Source organism: Equus asinus, chromosome 14 (assembly GCF_041296235.1).
Source record: "Equus asinus isolate D_3611 breed Donkey chromosome 14, EquAss-T2T_v2, whole genome shotgun sequence".
Taxonomy (NCBI): Eukaryota; Metazoa; Chordata; class Mammalia; order Perissodactyla; family Equidae; genus Equus; species Equus asinus.
In genome coordinates this window covers 48487578-48514331 of record NC_091803.1, presented here as the reverse complement: position 1 = coordinate 48514331, position 26754 = coordinate 48487578, and the positions used below count along the sequence as shown (strand labels likewise).

Below are 26754 nucleotides of genomic sequence, written 5' to 3'. Positions count from 1 at the left end.
GCAATGCAGCACACCAGGGACCACGCTCCCTCTCCGAGAAGAAAATAGGCAAGACACACGTGTTCCCTGGGTCTTTGTGGCTGGTGCGCTGCCTCCCACGGCTCCCGGCCCCCGAGGGGCCCTGGGACCCGCTCCTGACACCAGCTTCCCTCCAACATTTCCCCCGTGTCGGTGGGGATGGGCTCTGTCAGGAGATGAAGGGTTTTCCGGGTAGGCTGCCAGCTCTCATCCCCTCCCCTGCTTTAGTCAGTCCGTCTGCTAAGCAAACACTCTCTTCTTGTCACCACCCACTCAACCCACGGGTGGGTCACGGGTGCCTCCCTTCCCAGAGCTGAGCTCCTAGCAGGCTGCCCTCCAGCCAGGGAGCTCTCACCCCACCGGCTGCAGTGGCAGAGGAGCAGGGGTCTTGGAGTGTCCCAGCGCCTCCCTCAGGAGCACACTGAGTCTGGGCAGTGGGATGTGGGGTGCCAACCCTGGCTCTGGAGAGCAGGATGCTCAGTGCAGGGTCCCGATGGGCCCGCAGACCAAGCTGACTATGTGCAGATCCCATGAGCCGCCCTGCACACCCCCAGGCCTCCTGTTCTCTCGTGCCCACGAGCCCCGAGGACCTTCATGCAGCTCCAGGGAGCAGATCAGGGTGCACCAGCGAGCCAGCCTGTCAGAGCAAAGGCTCAGCGGGCACGCAGGCTTCCTTCCACGTTGTAAGGTTTCTAGCATGTTCTCTCCCTCTGATGCTGACCTGGGGCTCCTGACCCACCTCCCTTGGCAGGTCAGCTGGAAATGACCTCGGACCTGGGATGGCCACCCCTCAGAAATGGCGCTCCACAAAACTCAAGTGTCCCGGGGGGGCCGGGCGGGAGGACGCTCTCTGGCCCATCCTCATGGGCCCCTGGGCCCACCGCCTTGCGCGGCCCACCTTAAGCTCAGACTGGGGCCCCTTACAAACAGACAGCAGGGTGTGAGCTCTGTGCAGCGAAGGCAAAGGAAACAAGTGTGCTTCTGCACCATCTCAGCCACTGTGCGGACTTCTTCCTAGTGTGAAACCTGCAGTCCCATGCACACATGTACACGCTGACACACCCGTGTACCCGCACACGCTTGTACATGTCCCAGACACTCAGGCACAGATATACATGCTCACGGGCAGACTCACACAGAGAAAACCCCAAGGAAATAGCCTTGTGGGTCTGGGGACCAGGCCCCTCCCCTTGCCATCATGGCTGCTCCATCTGAGGCCCCGCAGATGAAGCTAGGGAGCCCCTGGAGGAGGCGGGTTGGGTCTGCTGCTCCCAACCTGGCCAAGGAACCCTAGAGGGACTTAGGGGACTCTGCTCGAGGGCGTAGGACGAGCTGCCTCCCAGAGCACAGCCCACTGTGCTGGGGAATGAGGGGATGCTCTCGGCGTACAGCGCCGGGCTTGTAGACTCAATGTTGGGGCCCCTCCCTGACGGCCTTACCTGTGAAGAGCCCGAGGACAGACAGGAAAGGCAGGGCTCCACCCACTATGGGCCGTGGCTGGGGCCCTGGGTGACCCTCATTTCAGGTTCCCCAACATGAATCAAATCAGGGCAAAAGGAGCTCCTGAGAGAGGACGCACTGGGACCGAGGTGGGCGCTGGTCCGGTGGGATGGACCTCACTATGGGCGTCTGTGGTCAGAATGCTATGCAGCCAGGTGCCCTTTCCCACAAGCAAACATATACTTCAGTGTGTTTTTGGTTTTATCTGGGTCCTGCCAGAACTCTTTTTAATCCGCTAGATATGGCTACCAAGGGTGGGATGAAAGTGCAAGGGTGTCTGGCATATTTTAGCCACAACTGGCCCCAGGTGGCCACGGCCCGTAGGAAGTGAGGCCTGGGGAGAGGGGCCATGTGGGCACTGTGCACGTCTGTTGGGGCTCGATCCCCTTTGATGACCTCACACTAGGGCTACCCAGAGCACCAAGGAGTACACGTCAGTAAGTAATTTCTTGGACATGAGCCGCTGGTGGACTTCACGATACGTCAAGGTCACTGTGCGAGACCATCCCCTTCTTCCTCAAGGAGACCCTTGGCTTCCGGGTTCACATCATTAACTGGCTGAGAGAGCTTTAGAAGCCCCACTCAGCTCAGCGAGCCTGCAGCTCCGTCTGAGTCAGGCCCTTCCGCCCCTCGTCCCCCCAGCGCTTCAGCCAAGAAACCACCTTCTCTGCATTCAAACCCCCTTCCTCACAACAAGCGGGAGACCAGAGCTCATCTTTCTCCTGGTCTGAGGCGCTGGTGGAAACGTGCGCTGAAGCGCCCCTGGGTGCAAACCCAGTTGTCTGTAAGCACATGTCTGTTAGCAGCTGGGATGCTGCCCTGCTGAGGTGGGGGCTCCCTGGGCCCCCCAGGGTCTTGGGGGCAGACAGACCCAGTGACTGAGGGCACTCCAAGATACTGCTAGTTCTAGAAATGACAGCTAGTGACAACACAGAGTCCAGTGGTGAAATCTGGACTCTCAGGACACTCTGTTCTCACCCCACAGCTTCTAGTCAATTTTACACAACTTCTCTCGTTTCATCTACAGAACTGATGGAAAGTCATTACCACGCCTCAGAGAATTCTCATTTCCCTGACCCTTCCACTGTCACACATTTTTTTTTTTTTTTTGCAGAAGAATAGCCCTGAGCTAACATCCGTGCCCATCTTCCTCTACTTTATACGTGGGACGCCTGTCACAGCATGGCTTGATAAGTGATGCGTAGGTCCACGCCTGGGATTTGAACGAGCGAACCCCAGGCCGCTGAAGCAGGGCACGAACTTGACCGCTGCGCCACTGGGCTGGCCCCCACACATTGTTTTAAACACACCTCATGCTTTCAAGGTGCAGCCCCAGAGCAGGCGTGGGTGGCCTGGGTGGAGGGTGGTGGTCCGGGGCTTGGAGCCACCCGTCTTCTAGGTCAGTGGCACGAGTGGGTGAGGAGCAAGGTGCTGGTGAGACACAAGGGCTTTATATTCTTTCCAAATGATTTCAAGTGATTGGAACATTCTTTAAACTACCCTGTGCCTCATTTATATGGTGACTGACAAATAATAATGTACAACTGAAATTTCACAATGTTATAAGCTACTATGAGCTCAATAAAAAAAAAAAACAAAAAACCTGTGCCTGAGAGTCTAAGAGACCAGGTGTGAGGGTGTGGCGAGGGCAGGGGGGGGCCTCTTCTGTCTCCTCTTCGCCCGCCCTCCCCTCTGCTTTGTCTTGAAAACAAACTGGCTGATACCTGCACCCAATTCAGGTGGAAAACAACCCGGAAACCACGGCTCAGAATCTTCCCTGGGCGCAGAGCAGGGCCACTCTCTCTCCCGTGCCCATGGCTGTGCGTGCCTCCAGGCCAGCAGCAAGCTGCTCTTGAGGGCGGGGGCCAGGGGCCTGGGGACCTGACTCGGGTTTGTTGTGCCTTTCTAGGTTAAAACTGTCTGGCATGCTGTGTTCACCTACTCGACCCCAAAGTATTCTGTCCACCAGGTCACTGAAACGCCCAGCTATTTCCACATGGCCCTCCGTCTGGGGAATTAAGTCTCTGCCAAGTGGGGGCTTGGAAAAGCAGGCGCTGGAAGTGCAGCCAACGGCCAGCAGACGGAAGCTGGGAAGGCCCGTCCCCCCTGGGCTGAGGCTGCCTGCTCCCCACCCAGCTGAACACAGGACTGCTGAAGAGTCTAGACCCAAAGGGCTAGCCACGTTCTCGGCTGGCCTCCGCGTTCCGGCCGCCAGCATGGTCTCAGCACAGTGCACAGCTCCTGATGCTGTCTCTGTGGGCAGCTTTACCTCTAGCGCGGAGTTCTGGGGTTTGTGCAGCCTACATAAACTCCAAGAAGTAAACACCCGCCTGGCCCCCATGCACGTCTTGAGAGTTTCCTGTCATCCGGGAGTCTGTGCACAGCGCTCACAGCTGCACTTCATCAGCTCTGAGAGGCACATGAGGCAGCTGAGGCTGGCCTGCAAACGGCCCCATTTTCTGGAAAGCCTTGTGCTGGGAGAAGCTGCCGGAACCAGCCCCAGAGGCCCTCTTCCCGGGCCTGCTCTGTGGGGACCCTGCAGTCAGAGCAGTGACTGGAGGGTGAACAACTCCATGTTCTCCCAGGCGGCAGCCACGCTGTTGCTCAGTCTCCCACTTGTCCGCTCCGAAAGCCACTCCTGTTTGTCTGCGGGCCGGCATGGGAGGCACCCGCGGGCACCGCAGCTGGACCCCGAGACGGCACTGAAGACACGGAATGCAGAACAGGAGGGGCCCCCTTGGTGATTCAGGGAGCCCGCGGCCTAGCTTCCATTCCCCTCGTGGGCCCCCAGGGTCACAGGGATGGATGGGGTGCCTCTGAGGACAGGGTCACTCCTAACTCAGGTTCTGCTCCCAGGCCTGCCGCCATCGCCCCCAGCTTCCCACTCTGCCATGAGCTGGAATCTGGCGGGATGGCTCAGTGTGTGGGACCTGATGGCCTGCAAGAGCCCCCAAAGGCTTCCTGGTGCCCCCAGGAGACTGTAACAAGGAGGACTCAGTGGGTGGCCTGGCCCTCTCCTGGCCCAGCCTGGGAAGAGCTAGATGGAGCTGGCCCAGGGCTGCTCCTGGGACAAGTAAAGCAGGCACTCCGGTTTCTGAAACCCTGTGCTTGCTTCTTATCGGAAGTTAGCCATTTAAAGACTACCTAAGGATAGGTGATTTAAATAAATGAGGGAAACTGACCCTCTTCTAAGGGAAACTTCTGGGAAAACTTCCTTTTCAAGGCGATCCACTGCATGGTGTGCTTAGGAACACTGAGTGCTTGAAGCACTTGCCCTAGTCCTCCTCAGAGAAGGGGCAGGTCTTCCGAGCGGAGGCGCGCAGAGGAGCGCAGAGGTGCGGGGAGAGAGACAGCACGCCGGCCCCTCCCCACCCAGTCCCTGTTGCATGACCACAGGGACGCGGAGTGAGAAACAGGAGAGCAGGACAGCACCTCTTCTTTTGGCACAAGCCAAGGAAGGAGGGAAAGTAGGAGGAACTCCGCTGGCGCATCTGCTACTAACTCTGGTGGGAAAAATCCTAAAATAGGTAAAATCCCCAGGGAACTGATGGACAGACGTTTCTTGGAACCCACGATTCTCCAACGGCCCCTGCCTTTTGGGAATGTGACCCTGGCGTGGGAGCCTCGCCTGCGAGCGGCAGTGCAGGGCCCCTGCAGACATGCGATCAACAGCAATGGGGGCGGGGCTTCCAGGGCTGGCCGGGACCCTGATTGGTGTCCACACAGGTTGGGAACTCTGGAGCTCCAGGAGCCAGAGAAACCGACCTGGAGAGGGCTGAGACCAGACCAGTTCCACTCGGCTCTTCAGATTGCGGTCATCTCATATTATCTCCGTGACCTGGGCAAGTTGTGTGACCTCTCTGAGCCTCAACTTCCTCTCCTGTAAATGAGGGTGCTCGTCCCTACACTTTGGGGGACATGGTGATGACGATGGGGCAATGTGTGAAGACAGCCAACAGTCAAGAGGCACATGCTGCTCCTACACAGAGCCCAAGGGGGGAAAACTTCACAATGTCTTGGGCACGTGTGCTTAGAACGTGGCACACATGTGCCTTTTTATTCATTCACATCCGCTTTGGGGCCCTGGCTGGGTCAGAGGCCCTGTGCTTGGTGTGGAGGCTCCAGAGGTGGTGCCATAGATCCTCACACTGGGTTAGGCTCCTGGCGCAGAAGAGTCAGAGCAGAGCAGATGAAGATCTCTCCAAGTTCCCAGCAGCTTAAGGGGTTTGTCCAATGTCCAACAGTGCACTGAAGTGATGGACCTGCTCCCTTATCAGCTGTGCCAATCAACATTCCTGTCAGCAGCAAACACAGTCCGGGCCAGAAACCACATTCCCTCTGCCTTCAGGCCTTGCTGGGCGCCCTGCACGGCACATCCAGACCTCCACCTTCTCGTACCTCAAGGATGACGCCCTGGTCTGGCGGTTCTCCAAGTGAGGGCCCCCAACCCACCAGATCTGGGCAGCAAGTGGGTCTCAGCCAGGAAGTGAAGGCCTGTCTAAGGGGACCTCTCCACCATGCTCGGCACCTCTCTGCTGCCCTCCCCTCTCAGCGATTCCCTCTGTTGTGTCTCCAGGTCTACAGCAAAATCCCTGTGACAAGGACAGGCCCCGGCGCATCGTGGACTGGCGGTACCTTTGTGCTGGAAGGATGACCGGAAAGCTGGGTGGACACTCAGTCCCCAGCACCCTGCCCGCCCTGCGCTGTGTGTGGCTGTCCCCAGGCCTGGGGCCCGGTGCAGGAGCTTGCCTGCAGGGCTGTTGGCAGCACCTGCCTTTGCAGCTGCTCCTCGGTACCTGAGCGCCAGGCTGGCCCAGTCCAAGACAGACAGCTGGGACTACGGGTGTGTTCTGGGCCGGCATCCCTGGCCTTCCCTTTCGGAAAGGAAGGTGGGGAGGGGGAGGGGAGCGGGGTCCCAGAGCAGGACTTCAGAAGGCCCCCTGCCTTTCCTATCAGGAAACACATCCTGTTAGTGTCTGGCTGCTGTGGCCAGGCTGCTATTTGTTGCAGTTGGCTACGCCCTCCAGCTCACCAAAAACAGCCTCAAAAACAACCATTTCCTCTCTGCTGAGAGACAGGGAGAAAACGCACGCGCACGCACACGCACTCTCTCTCTCTCTCTCTCTCACACACACACACACACACACACACACTTCCCTGCAGCAGGCTCTCTGCTTTCCAGGACCGGCTGTTTCGTGGCGGAGGCACCGGGTAGGGGCTCAGGCAGCTGAGAGGCCGCTGCACGCGCACTGCTCCCGCGGCCCTGCCCAGAGCCAGGCTCCCGTGCTGGTTCCGCTCTGAGCCAGCTGGACCTCAGGAGCGAGGCCCAGGCCGACTCCCACGTGGCCACCTGCCTCTTGAGTTGCTTTCTGTTTTCCCCGCAAAGGGGAGAGAAGAGGCTTCGAAGCCTCCCTTGGCCTCCGAGTCCGAGGAAGACGGCGCACCCACGACTCTGGACTCCCGGTGGTGCCCCGGCTTCCTCCCTGGGATGGGCCGAGCAGCCGGCTGCAGCTCAGGCCGGGCCCTGCTCCAGGTGCAGGAAGGAGGGTAAAGAGGGCCGTGAGGAGGGCTCACCTGCACCTGCCGCATGGGCCTTCCCGACGCCTCCAAGAATGAGCGGTGATGTCCTCTAGCCACCCCTAGCAGCGTCTCGGTTCTCCCCCGCGCAGCAGCTGACCAGGACTGGGACTTTCTCTACAACAAGCGGACGGCACCCGCAGTCCGGGATGACTGTCCAGAAACTGGTGGCCACGGCCGTGCTGGTGGCCCTCGTCTCTCTCGTCCTCAACAACGCAGCGGCCTTCACCCCCAACTGGGTGTACCAGACACTGGAGGATGGGCGCAAGCGGAGCGTGGGGCTGTGGAAGTCCTGCTGGCTGGTGGACAGGGCCCGGGGCGCACCGAGCCCTGGGGCCAGGCCGGGGCAGGCAGAAGCGCGGGAGTGCGAGGCCCTGGGCTGGGGCTCCGAGGCAGCAGGCTTCCAGGAGTCCCGAGGCACCGTCAAACGTAAGTCTGCTTATTTTTCCGTTTCCTTTAGAGCAGTTGGGGGCCCATATGGCGTGCGTTTGCTGACGGGTGAGGGGGATCTGCTCTGAGGGGTGACACTGGCCCTCGGTTTGGAACCCAGGCAAGCCCCGAGCTCCACACCCACCCTCCACCGGTGAGCCACAGGCGCTTGCCAGTTCTGCTCAGCCCAGACCCGCCTGCGGCTCCTTTATAACAGAGAACTCCTCTCGTCCAGGAGTGGGGCTTCTTCTCTGCCATTAAGCATTGCTAACCAAATCAAAGACAATACTGTTTTCTTGGTGGAAATAACGATCGTTAATGAGTACAATAAATAAGCAGCTGTAAAACACGCGCTGAGTTCTGACTTCATTCCACGGTCGTCAGGGCGAAGGCTGAGAGCACGGAGGAAGACCTGCTGGGGAGTGGCTGTAGGGGGGGTCGTCGGGAAGGGGACGGGGAGATGGCCCTGCTGTGGAGGGCAGGAGGGCTCCAGCGCCGTCTCAGGAGGGCAGCCCCTTGCTCCCTCTGCCCGCGGGCCTGGCCAGGCCCTGCTGGGTCACGTCGCGGCACTGGCACCCTGTCTCTTGACTGCTCTGCAAGCTGGGAACTTGACTTTGGAAGCGGGGTCAGGTTTGAGTGGACAGGAGGGAAGGTTCATAAGGATGAAGATGCCTGTCATCAAATGTGTCATCTAATCGGTCATGGGACCCATAGGCACAGGCCTCCCCATGAGGACCCTTCAGAAGTGCTGACGGGGTCTAACTCGCAGGTCGGTGTCTATGGTTCCTGAGGCCCCACGCAGCTCTGAGGAGGCGTGGGGCTCTGGTCTAGCCTTTGCCAGATGCTTTCCGAGCGGGTCCCAAGTCCTCAAGAACAGGTGTGTGAATGTCCCCAACATGCTGTTCCTTCGAGGGAACCCGGGGTGGGGGATGTTGTCCCCACTTTACAGGCAAAGAAACTGAGGCTGCAGGAGGCACGTGGTTCGGCTAAGGCCCTTGGGGGGCTGCAACCCCGACCTGACCACTCAGAGCCCTCACCGTGCAGCCTGAGGGGCTCTGCCGTCAAGGAGTGGCTGTGACTGCCAGCCCCCTCGTCTCCTTTGCAAGCAGGGAGTGACAACTCGTCTTTAAAAGATCAAAGTGCATGAATGATTTCAAAATTCCCTATGAGTTCTCAGAACTCAGGGGCCTCTGGGAAGCTGGACAAATGGAGCTGAACTTGGGCCTCTGTGTGACTTGCTGGTGGACGGCGGTCGGTCCTTCTAGGTTTGGGGATTGTCCTGGGGAGCAATGAAAGCCAGCAACCCTGGTTCTAGTGTGGACTCTGTGTGATTCACACGATCCTCCCGGTGCACACCATGTGCTCCCACAGAGCAATCCCAATCCAGGGGGCCCCAAACTAGCCCAGCCCTGCCAAAGCCCCCATCACCACACAGGTGTCCTCGCCGGGCATCCAGTCTCAGGCCAGGAGGACACAGGGCCTGGGATGGGCTCTGCCTCCATACCCCCCACAGCCAGCCCTCATGGCCTCCCTCCTACCCTGCCACGTGTCCTGAGTGGCCCCCACGCATCTCCCCCAGCTCGTTTGCTGTCCTTCCCTGACCACCCGACAAGCTCCTTGAACAACTTTAAAAATACTCTCTCATTGTTAATATGGCATTTGCATCCACTGACACTTAATAAATCTCTGAGCATCAAATATTTGTCCAAAAGCAAGGGAAACACCCACAGAAGCTTCTCGCAAGACTGAATTGAGGAAAAGGAGCACACAGTAATTCCGGTGCTGACAAACCTCTCACCAGCTCCATGCGACTGAACACGACGTGAACAAGGAGAGCAAGTCAGCAGCCTCTGAGGAACTGTGATTCTAATGTGCTTGCTGTCCCTGCTGGTCCCGAGCTGGGGGCTCCCAGTGCCTTGTTTGTAGGCTCACCGTCTGCCGCTGCCTTAGATCAAACTGGCACCCAGTCTTGATAACTCTCATGCAAAATCCTAGCCCACGCTTAGCCCCAACCAGCTGGGAGCAGAGACTGGGAGGAGGGAGCAAGGAGACCTTGGATGACGCCGCTTCGCGCAGCACTGAACACCTTCCACGTCACCCAGCTGTCACTCTGCAAAATCACCTCAGTCTGTGATGGGGCACGTGTGTCCAGGTTGCAGGGCTGACAGCGAGGGGGGTGAGATGTCACTTGTCACACGTCGCTCATTCGGCTTCGCCTGAGAGCCAGGCGGTCCTGGAGATTCCAGACGTGGCGTCAGGCAGCCAGGGGTAGTGGGCTGGGGACAGCCAACACGCTCCTGCTAGTTGTGCGCAAGGTCCTGGCAACGCCCCATGGAGCTCAGAGTCGGAGCCACTCTGTGTTCATGGTGGCAAACACACCAGGGGCCAGCACCTATATCTGAACTCTGGTCAGGGGCGTCCGTGCTGCTGGGGCATGGGCATGGGGGCTGGTCTAGGTCTGCCAGCTGCCCCCATACCGTGCTGGTCCTGTCCTGGAGGATGGAGAGGATCTCCCCATCCACTGGCTCGCTGGGCAGCGTGGGGCGACGGTGACTTTTATTACTGATCAGGCAGCTCTTTCCCCGCTCTGAGGAGGTCTACGGGGACTCAGGGGCCATGAGGTCCGCCTCTGGAGAGCCCGCACACCTAAGTCCAGGGTCAGCCTGACTCTTGGGTCCTTGTCTTCTGTGTCATTCTTCATCCTTCCATATTTCATGCATTCTGTCAGGCACCCTAAGCTCTTCTTCTGAAGTAAGGTGGGACACGAATAAACATTTAATTAAATCTTTGGCTGGCTGGAGGCCCCGCCCCTGCCCTCAGGTGACTGGTGCTCTCTGGACCAGGTGGGTGACGGGAGCCTCACTGGAAAGGCAGGCTGGGAGGGCCTTTGGGCTGGGGACTCAAAAGTGTGCATCACATCCTGCTCGCCAGAAGACATTCGCGCCACATTCTCACTAGGCTCCTTAAATTCCAGAGGCTGCTGCCCAGGCTGTGTACACAGATAGTATGAGAAGCCACAGAATACCTGGGCCTGGTGGATGGCAGCCAGGACAGGTCCCCTCTGGGCAGCTGGGATGGGGGCATGTCTCTTCTCTCAGGAAGGGTGACAGGTCTGTGGGCAGTCACTGTTTCATCCTTTATATCCTCTTGAGATCTTTGATGCCATGGACCCATGAGGACTTGGTGACTTGGGCAGAGGCCCTTGTTTGGTGGCTTGTGAAGTGCGGACACCACGAGGAGCCGCTGCCACGGTATGTGGCACTGGGCGGTATGCTCAGAGCCACCAAGGACAGAGAGCTGGACGGAGGAGGACAACAGAGGGAGGACAGGGCAGCGGGGCCCACGTGAGGAAGGAGAGGTCCGAGTTGCCTGCATTCTGTTCCTGGCTCACGAGAGCCTCGGTCATGTGGCCTCACGGCACCAACGTGTACCCTGTGGCCATCCCCTGGCGCATGAGTCCACCACAGGCCACTCCCCTCCAGGGCCAGCCCATTCATTCAAGTCTTTCCTTGTCTGCAAGGCTGAGCTTGGGAAACTGGACAGACCTTCCTGGGCCTGGCTACGAATCGGAGCAGTCTGCTCTCTCGCGCTAGTAATATCCGTCATGTTTTAATAGCCCTCGTCTCTGAGGTCACTCCAACCTCCCAAATTCCACGATCTTTTAGAATAGCAGAGCCTGCTCTATGGTTGTTTAAATGGGAAAAATAATTGCAAAGAAAATTAAGTGTAAAGACAGAAAAGCATATGAAGAACAGCGGCCTCCACGGGAAAGCCAGCAGTTCCCGGAGCACATGGGAAGGAACCGCCCAGAGCTCACGCATCCTGACAGGAAGACCAGTGTGGTCCCTGCATGCGTGTGCAGCCGTCGCTCAGGGCTGGCCGTGCCTTCAGGTGCCCTGTGAAGACTGCGTGAGCAGCCAGGAAAGTTCTGGCGAGTCAGCCTGAATCCTGGCTTCCAGCCCAAGCTGACGGCCACGCCGCCTCAGCCTCAGGGGGAGGTGAGAGGATCTAAGACCCGAGTGAGCGAGCACACGGTGTGCGTAGGGTCTGCCCCGTGCCCCCTCAATGCCACTCAAAGAGCACTGTTTCTGTTTCCTGACATTTGGGGCTTCCAGTCTCTGCTCCTTTGTCCACATCATTCTGGACCCAATGCTACACCAGTGCCAAGAGCCCCCTACGCACCAGGCCCAGCCACGCTGCACCGTGAGGGCCCCCAGGACCTCCCCGACACTACCCTCTCATCTCCTGGCATTTTAAAGGGTAGACAGGAGTGTCAGGGTTTCTAGCGATCGCAGTCATGTTTTTGGGGTGCCTTGGAAGACTCGGGCAGTGAAGCCCAACAGGGAGTGTGCTGGGCCTGTGAGAAAAGGGAGTGAGAGAACACGAGCTGCAGCACTGAGCTCGTCTATGCCATCGAGCCAGGGCAAAGGCAGCCGTCGTGACTCAGGAAGGTCAAAGAGGACAGTCGGCGGTGACTGTCATCGTCGAGTAACTCGCCCTCTCCTCTCTCCTTCGCTCCCTCTCTGTCTCCTTCCAGAAGCCCTCTTGCCTCTTTGCCCTCAGGGCTGCTCTGACTTCCCAGCAGCCCAGGCCTCTGCACTCTACAGTCGTGCCAGAGTCCACGCTGGCCTCAGAGCTGGCAGTGCCACCCCCAGGCCGGACCAGGCATGTCGGGAAAGGCCTGGGATCCGGGAAGGGTGAGATCCTCCAAGCTCCGAACGACAGGAGGAAGCAGCTGAGACACAGTGGGGAAGAGGAGCTGACCCTCCATGGCAGGAAGTGGCATAACGCTGCCATTTGACTCCGGACTCCATGAGTGCTAAATATAAACTCTGCCCGCCTGCAGAGTGTGATTCCCAGACCACAGGAGCCTCAAGATGGGGGGGCAGGGCCAGCAGGCCAGTGGTCCCTACTCTGCCCCGGGGAGGCTGCTCCAACAGTCTGGAAGGACCTCAGGAAGGAGCCTGACTTCACAGGGGACGCGTTCCTGCGAAGTCTGTCCTCTGCTGCCCAACACGTGGGGAAGTCGCTTCTCCTCCACGGGCCTCACAATGGCACCAGTGCCGCCCCTCGCCCCCCACTTTGTGGTGCATCTACCAGACTGCTCTGTCCCCTTGGTCCTATGCACATACCCACTGTGCGCCTCCCTCTAGGACCAGGTGTGTATGAGGGAGCAGACAGCAAGGAGCCATGGAGAAAGGGTCCCCAAGACTCTGGGTGCAGAAAGGGAGGAGCTCCAGGAGGAGGGGAGCTGTCCCTGAGCAGCCTCGCCTGCACTGACCACCTGCTTTCTCTCCCTCTCTGCCCGTGCAGTGCAGTTTGACATGATGCGCGCCTGCAACCTGGTTGCCACAGCGGCGCTTGCTGCGGGCCAGCTCACCTTCGTCCTGGGGCTGACGGGCCTGCCCCTGATGTCGCCCGATTCCCAGTGCTGGGAGGAGGCCATGGCCGCTGCCTTCCAGCTGGCGAGTAAGTACCCCCATATCTCCGGGCATGCAGAGTGGCTGCGCCTTCAGCTCCGGTTGGGGACAGCAGGGCTTCTAATGTCACGGTGACCCCCATGGGTCATCCTCCTGCCCGACTTGTCGCCGTGGGCAGAAGCAAGACAGAAACAAACACATGGAAAGAGCGCTGAGGACACAATCAGGACTGGCCTTTGGGTCTCTGTGCTGGTGGGCTCCTGGCCTTTTCCATTTAAGAGGGCGCTGGCCCTCTGGGCCACAAGCTTGCTTTCCAAAGTCTTGGGTATCTGACATTTTCCTTGCCCCTCTGCAGCCGAGGTGTTGGGTGGCCTGGGTTCATGGTCCTTCCGCGAGGGTGCAGCAGCTGGGGGAGCAGTGAAGCAGCTTGCTGTGGGCAGAGGGGGAGAGCTCCCGACTGAGCTCCTGCCTCCACCGCCTTCCCAGCCAGCGGTGTGTGAATGCAGAGGTCGGGGCACACTCCTGGTTCCCAGACCGCCTCATCTGCACAATCCGAGATAAACACAGCTGCCTGGGACCCGCCCTCACGAGCAGAACAAAGTTGGAGAAACGCTGCTAGCACTTTAGACAGCCCGAGCGCACACACCCTGTCCTGGCTCCTACACAGGTGCACACACAGCACCATAACAAAAGACACAACTCCCTGTGTTGCCACATGAGCGTGCTGGGGGGCGGGGTGTGCGGGCAAGGCAAGGGAGCCTGCTTTGCCGCAGAGCACCAGGCCTTGGGCCATCAGTGAATGAGCCCCTCTGGAAAAATCTGGAAGCCACCAAGGCCTCTGGGGGTGACTAAGGGCCAAGTGGGACAGGGCACGAACACACCTGTAGTCCTGACAGGGTGAGTGGTGGTGTCATCGTAAACAACGAATGGAACTGTTGGCAACAGAAGCCATGAAGCTGTCTGTCCATCACCCCCAGGGAGTGGAGGGGCTTCTCTTTGGGTCTCCCCTCCACCACTGCTCCTTCACACTGGCTCGGGGTTTTAACAATCATGGAAACCTAGGAGAAGTTCAGGTTTTCTGCCTCCGAGGGGGGAAAAGTCAGACTGGTGGTCCTGTGGAGACAGACAGATGCAGTGGCCAGGGTGTAGGGCATCATTAGCCAACCCATCTGCCTCTCCTGCTCGGTGGGGAAGGGCAGCGTGTCCCAACATCGAAGGTGCAGTTCCAACAAGCCAGCAGGAGAAACAGCAGGAAGTCTGAAGTGAATCATTCTAGGAATAATGGATCCTGGCCCTTATCTTTCTGGAGAAACACAATTTCCAGAATGAGGCTGACAGAACGGCAGGTATTCATGTGCTGGAAAGCGCCCTGGGTGGGATCGGAAACGCCTCCTGTGACTTATTAATAGAAGGCGGTGTGGTCCTGGGCCAGTCACTCCCCAACAGCCAGGGCCAGCTTGGGGAGGGGGGCTGCCGAGGGCTGAGCCAGTAAAGTGTCCAGGAAAGAGCAGAGGGTTGGTGTCAAGGGAACTGGAACTGCATCTTGGCTCTGTCACTCACTATTGGCGTGAACTGGGGCTAATCCCCGATCCAATTCACTGCTCTAATTCACCCCTCAGTTTACCCAGCTTCACAATAGGGGAGGATGTCTGCCCCCACCTGGACTGACTCTGAGGATTAATGACGTGGGTGGGATGGGATCTCTGCCCACTTCCACCCCTGCCCTCCTCCATGACGGTGGGTAGAAACACGGACGTTCCAAATGACGTGACCTGTTTAGGGAAATGACCCATCTGCCGTCTTTGACTTTGGGGCCGAAAACCAGATGCGGCTTCCTTGGTCTTACTGAACTACCTGTCTCCACCATGTGGATTATCTCAAATTCCATCCCTTCAAGAAGGAAGTGGAAGATTCTGAAATAGTGACTGGAAAAGCTGGATTAAGAACAGATATTTTAGTGGCATTAAAGAAATGAAAGTAACAGTTCTTGATTTTGAAGATAACTTTCTAGCAGGATTGCATTTCTTAAGAAATTTCTCTGAGACACTTAATTAGATTATTAGGAGAAATATTGTGGGTTTGGTATCAAAACTGACATCTTACTTCCTGTAAACTCTTATTTCAGAACAGGATAGTGTGGCTTCCAAATAACATATTTAAAAAAAAATCGAAATAGAGGGACGCCCCATCAGCTAAAATCAAGCTGTCCTGCAGCAACCCCGGGGGCACTGCCGAAGGTCTCCTAGGGGCCTGCCCTGGCGAGATGGGGGCTGGGGTCCTGTGCTCCTCTCCCGAGCATTTCCAGGCCAGCATACCTCTGGGAAGGCTGGACCAGCCTCTGTTCAAACAGTCAGACAGGTGGAGGCCGAGAGAAAAAGCCAGAAGCACCGAGCAGCAGCCCGTGGCATTTTGGATCGTTCCTCTTGCCTCCACAGGCCGCCTCTCCCCTTGGTGTCTGACCATCACCAGCAATAAGTCTGTTTTGCCCAAAAAGGAAATGCATTTGGCCCTGTTTAGACTTGTTTCATTGACAAACAGTACAGAATGCAGCTATGTGCCTTTCTTCTATCATGCTGCTAATTTTAGAGGTAGGTTTTTTCCTGTGCTCCGGTCTGTTTTAAACAGTCAGGGAGAGACTGAAGGGCGCCAGGATATCCTGTCCCAGGAGGGGGAAATGCCTGCTAGTACCTGTTATGCAAGCGAACCTTGAGTCCCCGGTGCTGGGGCCAGAGGGTGGGCAGGGGGAGAAGATGCTAATAAAAGTAGGAGGGGAGGCTGGGAAATGATGGAACAAGTAAGAGACAGCAACATGCCAGGAGGGGCCCCAACGTGCCAGTGTGAGACCAGAGTCCCCGCTCATTCATTCATTCCAGTCATTTCTGGGCACCGGTCCAAGCTTGCACGACGCCCGGCTGGGTCTGTAAAGACCGTCCTCCGCCTCTCACAGCTGTGGCTCCAGAGGAGCCTGTGGCAGTGACATGAGAGAGGACTCTATGAAACTGCCTTTTTCTTATGGCAAACACATGAATATCAGCCATTTCACCTGGTTTACTCTATCATGTTCAAGGTACTACACGTAATAGTTTCCCATTTCTTTGCAGAATTTTCCGAGTGTAATTTTAATTTGCCTTAAAGTTGAAAAATTCCTTTCTGTCCCTGATTCCACCATACCCCATAAGCTGAACATCCCCGTGAAAATTCTGCAACTTCCCTGTGGTGAAAGCACTATGCACATTAGGGACCCCGAGCCTGAGGCTCCCGGGAGGTGGGGCAGGCTGGCGGCCTCCACTCGATGCATCGGGGGACGGTGCTGTCACCACAGGGCAGCTGTGCCGTCCCCTGCGCTATCTTCCCACCCTCTCCCTTCCTGCTCTCTCTTGCGGGTCTCCCAGTCGTAACCAGTACACGGTTGGAACAAACATCAGGCTTTTCTCTTCTCCTTCTGGATGCCCACTTGGGGGTGCCCAGAGCAGCCAGGCGTTCTGATGACAGATGACCAGCAGAGGCAAGAGGGGCTATAATGAGGACCTGCCAGCGTGGGGGCCGAAGGGCCGTCCCCCAGCCCCGGAGAGCAGCTGAGAGGCAAGGCCCTGCCTTGTTGGGTGTGAGGGCTCCCCAGACACAGCCTCACACCCGGCACAAGCCTCGTCTGGCTGACTCCAGACCTTTCCTCTCTCCTTCATTCTCTCACATCCTTCTTCTCACTGCCTCTCCTCTTTCGCGGCACCTCTGTTCTTTCACGTCAGTGGTCTCGCTGATGCGTGCAGAGAGGCATAGGCAGAAGAGGGAGAGGGGCTGTGAGTGGGGGTCAGAGGAAGTGACCTATGAAGGGCAAAAAGGTCAGTCCCAGCCTCTAACTACTGCAGACACCCTTGGACCCTGCAATAGATACCTGAGTGACATCTGGAGCAGAGAAGAAAGCCTCGGGTGAATTCTTCGGGCAACTTAGCCTGGCAGGCACCTTGGGGTGAGGTCCTTAGCTCTTGAGGGTTCCTAAGAAGGTGCGAGCTTTCTCGGGGGGCACCTGAGTGGAGAGCCTGGCTCTGGAGCAGACCACCTGCCTCCGCTTCTTGTCAGCCACGAGGCCCTGGAGGCATCGCTCCACCCGCTGTGCTCTTTACGCAGCAGGGAGAGCTCCTGTCAGCCTTCACGGCCGCAGCGAGGACTGGCATGCTGGCTTCAGTCACACCTGCTGCCATTTCTATTCTGACTTCCTACCACAGTCCTATTGGTTCACACAACAGTGAAAAGTCATCACTCCCCAGACACGTCCTTCGTGCTCTCCGGGCAGAACTGGAGGCTCTCCCCTGAGCCTGGTGTGAGTGCCAAAGCCCCGCCAGGCTCTCCCTTAGACCACCCCCATAGGCAAACTATCCTCCTTGGCAGAACACTGGTGGGCTCTGAAATTTCCTACGTGCGACTCTCCTCTGGCTCCTTGGGTGCTCGCAGTGGCCCCTGGGCCCTTGCTGTCAGGTCTGCAGGACTGACCAATGAAGTTTGGTCTGAAGCTGGCATTTTTAGGTGGGACAATCTAACGGTCATTCAGGGCTCTGTAATTGGGTCAAGCTGAGTCTCTGAAGGACAACTCCTTGGCTACTGCCCGGACCTCCTGGGCAGCACACTATCTAATGAAGTCCAGCCTGAGAGCACTACAGCCGCACATGCTGGGTCAGGCTGGTGACGTCGCTGGGGTTCCATGTGGCTCTCTGTCCCCCATCAGCGCTCACGTGGCACTTCCCTTGGGGTGTGAGGATCTGTGCACCCTATTCCTGAGAGCCCTGGGCTAGTAGGCTCTCCCCCTCGTCTTGGGAGCTGGCATTTTGCCCGATGATGCACTAGGGGACCTGGGGGCCAGGCTTCTCCTCTGCTCCCTCCTCTAAATGTCCCTCTCTCTGTCCCACTATTCATCAGAGTATGTATATGCCACCTCCGATCCTTTTTGGAAAATGCTGGTATATAAGCAAAAAAATCCTCTAGCATTGCATCAAGGATCCTAGAATTGGTGTCCTTGGCTGTGCCCATCTGTGTCTGTGACACCCAGCAACATTCTGAGAAAAAGCACAGTCGCCTCCACAAGGTCCAACATGGGGCTTTTAGACCAAGCAGCCTGCCGCCCTTTAAAAAGTGGCCACAAGGGGCCGGCCCCCTGGCATAGTGGGTAAGTTCAGTGCATTCGGCTTTGGTGGCCCGGGTTTGTGGGTTGCGATCCCAAGTGCAGACCTACACCACTCCTCAGCCATGCTGTGGCAGTAACCCATATAAAGTGGAGGAAGACTGGCACAGACGTTAGCTCAGGACTAACCTGCCTCGGCAAAAAAAAAAAAAAAAAAAGGTAGCCACTGGTTTACTAGCCACAAATTTATCATAACGCATTTTTATTGAAGTGTGCTACCCTCTCAAGTATCCATGGATTTCTTATTCTAATATCTGACATTATTCCTACTTTCTAATTTATTAGCTTTGATCATAAATAATCCCTCACCTTGCATCTTTGCATAAGTTTTAGTCTAGCTTCTTCGTTAGTCATTTGAGTGACCCTGGACCTTTCTCAGACTTACAGTTTTTCTTAAATTACACAAACCACAACACAATGATGAGTTAAAGTACAAATGTAGAGGCATTTCTGCAGGAGTTGGCAGTGTCATGTTTTATTCTGGACTGAGTTCATAACGGCAGTGGGCTCTCCTTGGGAACATTCTCCAACGGTTTTTCATCTCCTTTTACGGAAGCTGAGCAGCAGGCCCGAGCCCTCGTGCTCTGCTCCCAAATAAGAAAACTTGCACTTGTCTGTCTCTGGCCACTTGCATCGTGCGCTCTGTAACCTGGCACCTGGAGAACTCAGCCATCTGCAGACTGAGTCTGCCCCTGCACACGCGTCCTGCAGCTGACGGACATGTCTTCCCTAAGACCACTTCTGGTGCCAGGCTCTGGGTTGTCCTCTATCTCCTGGCTCAGCGGGTCCCCTCCTCGTGATGCAAAGCCTCTCACGTTCAAGCAGGACGACTTTGAGAGAGGAGTTTACTGTGGAACCTGGTCAAAGCCGCTGAACGCCTCACACAGCTTCATGTCTGCTGGCTCCCTCTCTCCACTTCTGGAAATCTTGATTTTTTTCTTATGAAGGTGATACCTATAAACACACTAAGGGCAACTATCCTGTGCCCTGAATGCTGATCTCATCAGTCCTCAAAGGTCCGTCGGGCTGATAAAGGTAACTGTCTTGGCATCTCATCAGCTGGTGGCATGTGAGGTTTCCTTAGACTCGAGGACCTTCTTATGAGAATATACAATTTTTTTTGCTTGGTCTAGAGAATTTGCTTTTCTGTCCTTTGTACCTACTTCCCAAGCACCAGTCTCCATCCCAACCACACTCCCATTTCTTCCTTCTTCCATTTCCTCTGTGCTGCTCAGTGCTGGGACATCACACAGCACTTCGGAGCTTCAGCTCCCCTGGAAGCATACGATCCTATTGATCGTATCGTCCTTAGCTTGTCCTTTCCCAGAATCTCTGCCTTAGGGAGGAACATTTGCATCACCATCATTTTATTGCTCACAAATGGAAAATCCCAACCACAGCCGTGCCTTGTGTCGGTCCATTCATGAGTTTGCTCTGTAAATACTCTTTTTGAGGCTGTCACACTAAGATCTCAGTCACAGGCACCTACTTTGCAAGTCCTGCTGTCACACAACGCTGAGGCAGGGTGCTGTGTGAAGAGCTCAGGGTTCAGCCCCTTGGTCTTTCCACTTATGCCACCTGCATGTGCTTGACAGTCATTCAAAAGGAAGGCCCTGTGACAGACACCGAAGCCCTAGGAAGCAGGCAGGAAGGAAGAGAGAGGGAAGGGGCGCTCTGCAGGCTGAGCTGTGAATCACACGCCTGCGGCAGCCAGCTCACAGGAAGGGCCTGTTTGCTTTGGAAATATGAATTCATGAGGATGAAATCGATCCATGTGCAGAACTCAGTGTGTTTGCTAAAACTCGTCCTTAGCTTTGTTTCTGGACGAACATTAACATCACTGAAAATCTTGGGAGAAAAGTCTTTGGGGACAACTCTGAGGAGAAAGGGGGTCTCAACAGTAGGTTGTGACAGAGACAGAAAACCTGAGGAGTAAGGCCGGCTGCAGCCCGGCTCTACTTGCTCCACCTCGCTCCTCTCCCCCAGCTAGAGGACTTGGTGAAAGGAAAGGGCTCATCTGAGTTCAGAGGGATGTCTACGTACGGCGATGGTCTGACATCAAGGCTGAGGCTGTTGGCATGCAGTGAGGCCATGTGGCCACATGAGCCCCTGCCTTTCTGTGTCTTGATGGCTTTTTACTGCTGAGATGTGGCACCCACGCAAGACCCCTGAGTTCCACGTGTCTGTTCAGAATATACCGCCCCGTGGACCCCGGGCCGGGCTGGATGACTGCCAATCGCTAGAGCCTTGTGGATGCTCCCCAGCAGCAGCGCTGGGCGACGGCGGAGGCCACATGTCCCTGGGCCAGCCCCATGACATGCATCGCATGGTTCAGGCTCTTCCTGTGGCTCAGCACCTGTGTCCACGGTTCTAGTAGCTTCTTTGTATCCTCCAGGAGACGGTTTTTCTAAATGTATTCTTTTAATGTTAGGGAAACAAACTGTTTCTCTGACTACATATATTCTAAGTTGAAAAAGCCACATGAGGTGCAGCCTGTGGATTATGCCAGCTAGAGCAGTGAAACATACCCAAAACCACGCTTGAAGCCAGCCAGCCACGCCACTTACTGCTGGGCATTAAGCACGTTCTCAAGACAAACAACGAAAGAGGCAGAGACTCGGCTTGTTCATTTCTCTTTGTAAAAAGTCCCTCTGTGAGACTGCGTTTATACCTGATCCATCATCTCTATCACTTTTCCCACCTGTGTTTTCAGGATGTAGGTGGCTATGCCCGGGTTGTTTGTGCATATGTGAATTTATACTTCTTCAATCAATTATTCACACCCCCGAGTGTTCTTTCATCTTGTGATACAAAAAAATAGCATTCTTTTTTTTCCCTTTTTCTCCCCAAAGCTCCCTGGTACATAGTTGTGTATTTTTAGTTGTGGGTCCTTCTAGTTGTGGCATGTGGGATGCTGCCTCAGCATGGCCTGATGAGCGGTGTCATGGCTGCACACAGGATCCGAACCTGTGAAACCCTGGGCCACCGAACTCAACCACTCGGCCACGGGGCCGGCCCCTAAAGTAGCATTCTTGATTGGAAGCAGTTGCACACTCTGAAACCTGAGTCTGTGCATGCTGCAGGCAATACAGCCAGCAGGCAATACAGCCAATCGTAGGGAGGAAGTAATAAACAGATTGAAATGGCAACAAAATAACAGCCTACTCTATTTTCAAAAACATACAGTACTGATCTTAAGAAAATAAGTAACAATACAGTTAAGTAACCCTGTGATGCATGCAGAGGGCAGTCTCCGGCGACCTGCCCTGTGACGGGGCCCCCTGCCACTCAGGGCTGGGATGGCATGTTGGCACTGCCCAGGGGTTGGGAAGCCTGCGGCTGCTCTGCCTAAACACCGTGGACTGGTTCCATAAATTAATATTTTCCCTCCTTGGAGTTCAGAGTGATCTCTCCACACGTGGAGTCTCCTGATGTCAAAGGCCCAGACCAACGCCGCCCTCCAGGAGGGTTTGCCCAGCCCATGTCCCGCTCCCTGGCACAGCACCTCCTCCTCACTCTCACACCATTCGTCCTGAATGCCTCTATCACTTGGCACACCAAATTGAGGGGATTAACCTCATCTTCATTTCCCCCAAGAACAACACCAGTTCCCAAGGACAGACCAACCCTGCCTCAGCCCCTGGAGTGGGCCATGCCCAGCATGGTTCCCAGCACAAGTGGAGTAGGCACTGGTCTGCTGAACATGTGCACACGTGACTACTGCACATGGGTGGTTTGGGAATCAACGTGCCCTTCTGCTAACTTTGTAAGGCAGCAGCACAGCAGCACCAGCTCCAGGCTGAGCGGCATCTACTCAGTCATGGCTAACGGGGTCCTCTCCCTCTGACGGTTGTGGTCACTCAACAGCTTAGAGGACTTGAGTGTGGAAGCCATTATGCATCACGTCTCCTTTCCCAGGGTTCACATTGCCTTCTATTCTGCATTATGGGATCTATTTGGATTTGTCTCAAATAATTCACTCAACAAGTAATTATTGGGCAACTCTCTGGGAGGCCAAGATCAATGGGTGGGCCATACTCCAGCTACAGGGACAACAGCTGGAGGAGGCTGACTCAGGACCCGGCCCTCTGAGCTGAGCGCTGAAGGAGCAGGGACAGGAGGACAGGACAGGAGGCAGTCCCCCTCCCCAGGGCTGAGGAAGCACAGGGACAGCAGCACCCGGAAAGGCCTGGAGAGGGTGCAACCTGGCATCTCAGAGGAGCGAAGCGGGACCAGTGTGGCCGTAGTGGGATGAAGACGGGGCAGCCAGTGGCAGGGGAGGAGAGGCCAGGCCAGGCCAGGCCGAGGTGTTCTGTCTGCAGTGCGTCCTAGGGCAGCAGATGTTGTGGGGGCATGCTGAGTGCGGAGACACGGCGTGAGTCTTACAAAGATGACGGTGCAGCTGTGGGAGAGGGCTGAAGGGTGTCAAATGCATTAATGTCCCCTACAAGGCCAAGAGCATGACCAGGAAATGTGCAAATTTGGAGGCCTGTCGCTAGCATCATGATGACCTTTGGGAAGTTCTTGTTAATTGGAGAATTTAGTTAGCTGCATTTCGAAAACATTCTCAACATCTTATTGTGACTATACATTCAAAGGACTCAATGAAACACACATGTGCTACTGAAGACCAAAGGAGATGAACACTGAGAAGTCCCCGCGCCCCTCCCTGCTGCGCCCTGGCGCCCCCGGGGGAACTGCTGTCCTGTGCTTGAGTCAGCTGCCTGCTGGTTTTCTTTATACTTTCATTTCCTCCCCAAGTTTTCCTAAAAGGCGTCCTGATGGCTGAGCCTAGTGGAACCGTGCACAGAGGAGCAGTCCTGTGTGTCCCTGGCCACTCCGCCTCGGGCACCACCATTGCAGGGCTCGCCCTGTGTGGTGCTGCCCATGCATCCTAGCACCTGTCCGCAGCTCACCATCTCCAGTGGACATACATTTCGGGTGCTGCTGATTTGCGGCCATGGCTGTGTTTCCCATGATGGGCGAGGGTTTCACTTGGCTGCAATCCTGGAGCAGAACCGCAGGTCCCAGGGCAGCACGGCACTGTCCCAAGTGGCTGTGCTCAGTGAGCTCCATCTCAGGGCAGGTGGGTCCCCTCTGCCTCGTGCCTAGGACCACACTTGGTGCTTTCTCCTTTTCTAATTCTGGCCAGTCTGATGAATGAGTGCATTTTAGTCCTTTCCAGTTTGGGGTCACCTCTTTCAATCCAGTTCTCATAATTCACAAGTCTCCACTAAAATGTCTTGCAGTGAAATTCAAGGTCCTCTCTTTATTCATCAGTGACGTAAACACCGCCCCCCACCAGGTCAACTGACTGAGCTGTGCCCTGGAGACTGTGGGAAGGCCTAATTCTTTCACACTGTTCCACTTTGATGAATGATGCTGTGGAATTGGAACCAAAGCCACATAACAGATTTTGAAAACGTTCCTGTAACACACACAAACTGAAAGGAAGCTTAGTAAAAGGGAGAAAATAGGCTTCAACCACGGCAGAGGGTGGGCATCTGTATCCCTCCTTGGGGCAGGCACCTGACGCCAACCAGTTGCTGCTGTTTGGGTAAATTCCTTCTAGCTGTGATGGTCTTCCATACCGTGCCGGCTGGCATGTCTCCCCCATCCAAAGGCGCCCATTGGCCCTGCTGTCCTTTCTCCTCCTCTCAGACCCATGCTGGCATCCTTATGCACTCCCCCGATGTTCCTGTCCTGTCCCCATCCTTCAGGGTCTTGCTGAACAAGGCATAACAAGCTCCTTTGGTTGGCAAAAATTGCCCAAAGATGTAGTAAAAACGAAGGAAGCGACATAAAAAGTATTTTCATTTTCATCACAGGCTCTAATTCCTTTCCCTATTAACACAAAACTCAGTGCCACAACATTGTGAGCAGAGGATGCACTCTGCACTGGGAGAGAGAAATGCCAGAATTTTCTTTTTGTCAGTATATGTGCATGACAGAGTTAGTTATTTTTAACAGAAAGGAAGTATCCAGAAGCTTTCCATGTATAAAAAGCTCCACAAAGTACTGCAGAGAATTAACATAGAGATTCGTCACCATCATCATTGTTTAAGACACGACCGAGGCACATACTGTGTAATTCACATTTTCTGGGAGGTATTGTGATGATGAGACCATAATGCTTATGTTTTTAGAAACTCAAGCCTGTCCCCACCCCCGGCACTGATTTCTAACAGTTACTAGAACCATTATCTGGCACGCTGCTGCCCTTTGCTCTGGGGCCACACTGGGTCATGCATGATCTGGTTTCCTGAGGAAAGCAGGGGAGGCTGTGGGGAGTGGAGGGACCAGCGTGAACAGACGTACGGATGTCACAGTGCAGGGCTGGCAAAGGGACCACAGTGGGCAGCTTGGCCTGCTTGGAGCCCAGGGCAGGAGATGTGGACGGGTCCGAGAGGCCAGGGAGTTCCATCTGAGCCGTTCTGGGTTGTGGAGAGCCTTTGTCCTCATTGGGTATTTTGAGTTCCAAGAAACAGACTCAGCCAGGTCAACACAGCAGAGGGTGGGGTGCTGGGGGGGAAAGACGGGGCTCCTGCTGCCCAGGCCTCTGCTTCTGCCCAGCTCTCCTCATTCTTGCTAGCCACGGCCCCCACTGGACCCCACAGCTCCTTTCAGCTTTGTCTGCTCATCCAGCCCCTCCCAGCCAAGGGGTCTGACGGTCTTGGGGGACGAGGAGGGACGTGGCAGCAGGACGGTGGTGGCATCTCCTTCTCCGTCCCAGCAGTTGAGGTTTCCAGACGAGATCCAGAAGGGAACACCACCAAACATCAGCGCCCTGTTATCCTGGTCGACAGATCCTGGGCATGAAATCCTGGTTTTCGTATTATAGGAACTAATAAAATCTAGTCTCTGTAGCTCCTTACAGATAAAACCATAAAAGTAATGAGGCCGTGGTACTAACTACTCACTGAACGTGAACAAGCGTGCTCCCGGAGGTCAGGCAGGGCTCTGCCCAGTCCTAGCATGGCCCCTCTCCTTCCCTGCTGTCAGACTTGGGAGAGAGAAGAGAAGGGTAGAGAGGGAAAATAAGCAAGAGATGGGGGTGTGCGGTGAGACGGAAATTCCAGAACCAGATGCATCTGCTCAGAAGTGAGAGGAGAAACCAAACACGCCCGCGGGAGACCTGGACATGTCTCCAGTCTAGGCTTCTGCCCCCTCCCTAAGGGTGCAGACCTAGGCTGTCTTGAGTTTTGAAAGAAAATCTCTATTTCCTCTAGAAGCAAATGCTAAGAATAAGAAAATTCCTTAGAACAGGAATTCAGAGTAAGTTAAATACCAGTCTGCTTGTTTCCAGTAAGATTTTAAAAAATTTCTGTGTTTACTTTCACCTCGAACAATTTAAGTGTTTATAAAGTCAGAGCGGCCCTGCCACAGTTACTACTGGGTTTGTTTGGAGGTGAGGGGAAGTGAGTGTCAGCGCCACCTCCGTGCAAAGGGGAACTAAGAAAATGGCCTGACACCTGGCAGGTCACAGAAGAGCAAACCAGGACCACACTGGTTTCTTACAGGGCCCCCTAGAAATTATTCCATGCCAGGACTGAGTGAACACACAACACCCCTCCACGGCCACCAGACCCAAAGGTCAGGAAACCCACAGAGGCCCAACGAGATGCAGCTCAACGCTGAAGCAACAGTACCACGAACTGGGCTCGTGGCCCACTGGGGAGCACTGAGGGGGCAGGGAAGGAAACAGATGCTGTGTTTGTGCCTGGTCCCCACGTCACAGGTTTCCACAGGCCCTTTCCTGGCTCCCAGTAAGGCTTTCTGAACACTTCTCTTCTGTCTGCAGGTTTTGTCCTGGTCATCGGGCTGGTGACGTTCTACAGAATCGGCCCATATACCAACCTGTCCTGGTCTTGCTACCTGAACATTGGTGCCTGCCTTCTGGCCACTCTGGCAGCTGCCATGCTCATCTGGAACATTCTTCACAGGAGAGAGGACTGCATGGGGCCCCGGGTGATTGTCATCAGCCGCTCACTGACTGCGCGGTTTCGCCGTGGGCTGGACAATGACTATGTGGAGTCACCGTGCTGAGCGTCCCTGGGGAGAGGCCTGCTCAGGACTTTATCCATATAAGGGAACAGTCTAGAAACCGAGGGACTGCGGTGATCTGTTTGGTTTCCTATATATAAATATGTACAATACACAGGTATGTTTATTGTGTTATATATAAATATATTATATGATCATATATCGTCTGTGCCACCCTCCTTCTGACACACCCACAACTCGGCTTCACACTCTCGCCCATCCCGAGGATGAGACGAGCACCGGAGACGCGTGCAGGAGGCGGGGCCGCCTTGCTCTGCACCTTGGTCTGGGATTAATTTATTCTGCATCTGCTGAGAGGGGTGTCCCTGGTCACATTTACTTTGGTAAAGTGGAGGACCTGAGAAGATTTCTTGAACTGTCCATGTTCTTGCTCGGGAGACTCAGAGTTATAACCAGATGGTTACAGCTTTGTGACAGGGTCGTGTTAGCAACGTCCGTTTGCTCCCCATTATTTTCTAAGTTAAAATAAAATGCAAACCTCTTACCACTGTCTAAAACTTGTGTTTTATCCCTCTACACTACCACATGGGTGACAAGAATTGGGTCCATTTTACTGTCACTTTTGTGGGCGGG

At 55.6% G+C, this 26754-nt stretch overlaps 2 protein-coding genes across 5 annotated transcripts in view; one reads left to right on the top strand and one right to left on the bottom strand.

Moving 5' to 3' along the window:
- The window catches only part of IFT140 (intraflagellar transport 140), a 90175-nt gene that overhangs the window by 16325 nt on the left and 47096 nt on the right, over positions 1 to 26754 (bottom strand). The gene's annotated exons all lie outside the window — the stretch shown is intronic.
- TMEM204 (transmembrane protein 204) lies at positions 6540 to 26678 on the top strand. The gene is made up of 3 exons (XM_014848930.3): positions 6540 to 7524; positions 12838 to 12993; positions 25919 to 26678. The coding sequence occupies exons 1-3, from the start codon at positions 7245 to 7247 to the stop codon at positions 26161 to 26163; spliced, it is 681 nt and encodes a 226-aa protein (XP_014704416.1). The 5' UTR covers positions 6540 to 7244; the 3' UTR covers positions 26164 to 26678.

Coding starts and splice junctions, on each gene's coding strand:
- TMEM204 (XM_014848930.3), top strand. CDS start 7,245: ATGACTGTCCAGAAACTGGTGGCCACGGCCGTGCTGGTGGCCCTCGTC. Junction 7,525..12,837: donor GTCCCGAGGCACCGTCAAAC/GTAAGTCTGCTT, acceptor CTGCCCGTGCAG/TGCAGTTTGACATGATGCGC. Junction 12,994..25,918: donor CGCTGCCTTCCAGCTGGCGA/GTAAGTACCCCC, acceptor TTCTGTCTGCAG/GTTTTGTCCTGGTCATCGGG.